The sequence below is a fragment of the Pinus tabuliformis genome, chromosome 5_1 (assembly GCF_031772625.1).
Source record: "Pinus tabuliformis cultivar Carrire ecotype Pingquan chromosome 5_1, CPIR1, whole genome shotgun sequence".
Taxonomy (NCBI): Eukaryota; Viridiplantae; Streptophyta; class Pinopsida; order Pinales; family Pinaceae; genus Pinus; species Pinus tabuliformis.
The window spans coordinates 541,171,466-541,174,677 of record NC_142305.1 but is presented as its reverse complement, the minus strand read 5'-3'; the positions used below and the strand labels follow the sequence as shown (position 1 = coordinate 541,174,677).

The 3,212-nt window shown below is 48.2% G+C and overlaps 1 protein-coding gene across 1 annotated transcript; it reads right to left on the bottom strand.

Annotated features, from left to right (window-relative positions):
• Nucleotides 1-1,429: 1,429 nt before the first annotated feature.
• On the bottom strand, nt 1,430-2,158 carry LOC149165941 (uncharacterized). The gene has a single exon (XM_089429990.1). The coding sequence runs from the start codon at nt 2,156-2,158 to the stop codon at nt 1,430-1,432; it is 729 nt and encodes a 242-aa protein (XP_089286116.1).
• Nucleotides 2,159-3,212: the final 1,054 nt, after the last annotated feature.

Genomic DNA, 3,212 nt, shown 5'->3' with positions numbered 1-3,212 from the left:
CCTGAGCAAATAATGGGAGATCCTTTAGCCCCCAGCCCCCCCATTTCTTTGGAGTGGCGATCCTCTTCCATCCGATCCATGCGAATATGCGCTTGTCTTTTGCCCCATTCCATAGGTACCTATTACAGGTTTGCTGAAGTCGAGATAGAATGCTGCGAGGGATCCATGCTAAGGCCATCCAGAAGACCGGGGTGGCTTCCAATACAGCTTTGATCAGGACTAGCCTACCCACTCGAGATAGATATCGGTGGCACCAGATGTTAAGCTTCTTTTCCAGCTTGGCTACTAGCCAGACCCAGTCAGCTATTTTTGGACAGATAGGCTTGATCCAGAATCCCAAGTATTTGATACCCTGATCCAGAGGATGCAAGCTGTAGGGAAATAGCTGTTGGGCCAGATGCGATTCATTTACAGTGGTTCTGGCATGAATGATTGATGACTTTGTATGATTTGCCTGCATCCCCATAGCTGATGAGAAAAGAGAGAGGATCTTGGAGAAGGTACGAGAGTCCCGAACGCCACCATCTAAGAAAATCATGACATCATCCACAAATAGAAGATGAGTAAGGAACCAGTCATCTGATATTTTGAGGCCACATAGATCTCCATTTCTCTTGGCAGAGTCAATCAGGCGACTGAGGCTGTCCATGATGATGAGAAAGAGAAGGGGAGACAGGGGACACCCCTGTCTGAGACCACGCTCAGAGTGAAAGAAAGGTGCAGCCGATCCATTTATCAATACACTGAATGAGGGGGTGGTGATACAAGCCATGATCCATGTGATAAAATGATGAGGGAAACCCAGGTGAATGAGGAGCATTTTAATATAAAGCCAACTAACCCTATCGAAAGCTTTTGCCAGGTCAATTTTTAGGATGATGGCTTTATGATGTTTAGTCCATATGGAGTGGAAGGCTTCCTGGGCCACCCCAATGGCTTCATGAATCTGACGGTGTTCCAAGAAAGCAAATTGCTGAGGGGCAATGTGGCGAGATAGGATGGGGCGCAAGCGATTTGCAATGATTTTTGAGATTATTTTATAGAGGACATTGCAGAGAGAGATGGGGCGATAATCATCAAATGAGGATGGAGAGTCAGATTTCGGGATCAGGGCAATGAAAGTGGAGTTTATGGCATTGTACATGGTGCCTGTTGTTCTACATTCCTCTACAACCCGGAGGAGGTCCATTTTGATCATCTCATAGAAGGCAATGTAGAATTCAATGGTCCATCCGTCCGGTCCCGGGCTACGCTCCTTTTTAAACCATTTGATGGTGGACTCAAGTTCCTCAGGGGACACAGGATCAAGCAGGCTCTCTGCTTCCTCCGCATTTACAAATCTGGGAAAATGTCCAGCAATGTTAATGATATCTGCCAGATTGGAGCCCGGGGGATTTTTATATAGGTTCCTGAAATGGGCAGTTCCGATCTATGAAAGCTTATTGAAGGAGTCAGCCACTCCACCTTCTGGCATGGGGAGATTCCAAATAGTGTTTCTGACTTTTTTGCCTTTTGCATAATTATGAAAAAAGCGAGTGTTGTCATCCCCAGCCTTAAGCCATATAGCTCTACTGCGCAGCCGAGTAGATTCCTCCCTCTCCTTTAGGATTTTTTGCTTCTGATTTTCCAGCTCCACAAGATGAGCTTTATTTGCCTCCGAAATAAAACCTAGCCCTCTTTCATCAGTGAGGGAGGTGAGCTCATCTTCAATGTGTAAGAGAGCTGAGACCTCCTGCCTATATTTGTTCCTAGCCCATTCGATCGAGAGCTCCTTTAGCTGCAACAGATTCATGCAAAAGCCCTTGGCCAGGGAGTCAGCTCGATCAATCGGATGCATGGGCCAGAAGTCCGAAACAATTTTGATGTAGGCAGGGTCTTGAAGCCATCCATGATTGAATTTAAATGGCGCCTTTGGTTTTTTGTTAGGGCCATTTATTTCGAGGTAGATGGGATGGTGATCAGATATACCACCATTCCCCACCCATTGTCTGTAGTGATGTAGATCTTGTAGCAGTGATCCTTTCATCAAGAATCTGTCAAGTCTACGAGCTAGGGCATCATCTCCGATTCTTCTGTTCCTCCAGGTGGGAAGGGGCTTGACCATGGGGACGTCGCTCAAGTCATGTCGATCCAAAAGGTCTGTCATGTGTGCAGTCATGGGGTCGATTTGTGCAGAGGCTCCCCATGATTCCCCATATCCTATGGAAAAATTTAGGTCCCCTCCGATGATTAAGTGATCGACAGATAGAATGGTTAAGCCCATAAGGTGGTTCCAGAAAGATTCCCACTGATGGCATGGTCCATATATGTTAATAACCCTAAGGGCTATGCCCAGGTCGGCAGAGAAGAAATCGAGCCCCATAAAGCCAGGTCCCCCCCAAGAACCCTGAGCTTTGATGGTGACCGGGTTGTATCCTATGGCTAGCCCACCAGATCGACCCGAAGCATCCAAGGCCGAAAACTACCACCCAGGAATGATAGTAGATAAAGAGGCCACAATGGAGTCCGCAGGACCAAGTGTTTCTTGCAGGAGGATAATATCGACAAGAGAGGATTCATACAAACGCCTGAGTGCTAGTTTCTTTGAGGCACTAGCCAAGCCTCTGCAATTGAATGAGAGGCACTTCATGGTGGAAAGTGGCCAGGGGTGTTCTTCGCTCTAAGTACCCCATCAATAGTGGATTGCCTCCCGGTAGCGACCTCTACCCCCGCTCGCCGGATAGCCTTGGTAAGATCGGATTTTCTCCCGCGCGAGGGCAGGGAGGATGTGCCAGGAGTGATAATTCCCAAACCAATGTGTGATGATTGGGAGCACTGCGGGTGATTTCGAGACCTCAGATAATATGGATGATGAGCACCTATGGGAGATGGGGGAGGTGATGCAGGGGATGTGGGAGGAAGTGTTGCAGTGACCACAGGTGCAATGACAGAGGATGTGGGCATCGAACAGATAGCAGGAGACAATGGTGGAACTGATAACGGAGATGTAGATAAAAATGACAATGGAGGAATAAGAGAGTTACCCGGAAAGCCTGCAGATGCTGATGCTGAGGCCGCCCGGGATCTAGTGACCGGAGATGAAGGACGCCCTTGTGAGATGCCCAGATCCTGTGGAGCAGAGATGGGAATGTTGGCAGCCGGAACCTGATGAACCGCCGGTGAGGTAGTTCTCGGAGTGTGAATGGTGTCCACAGGAGCCTCAGTGCTTTTCT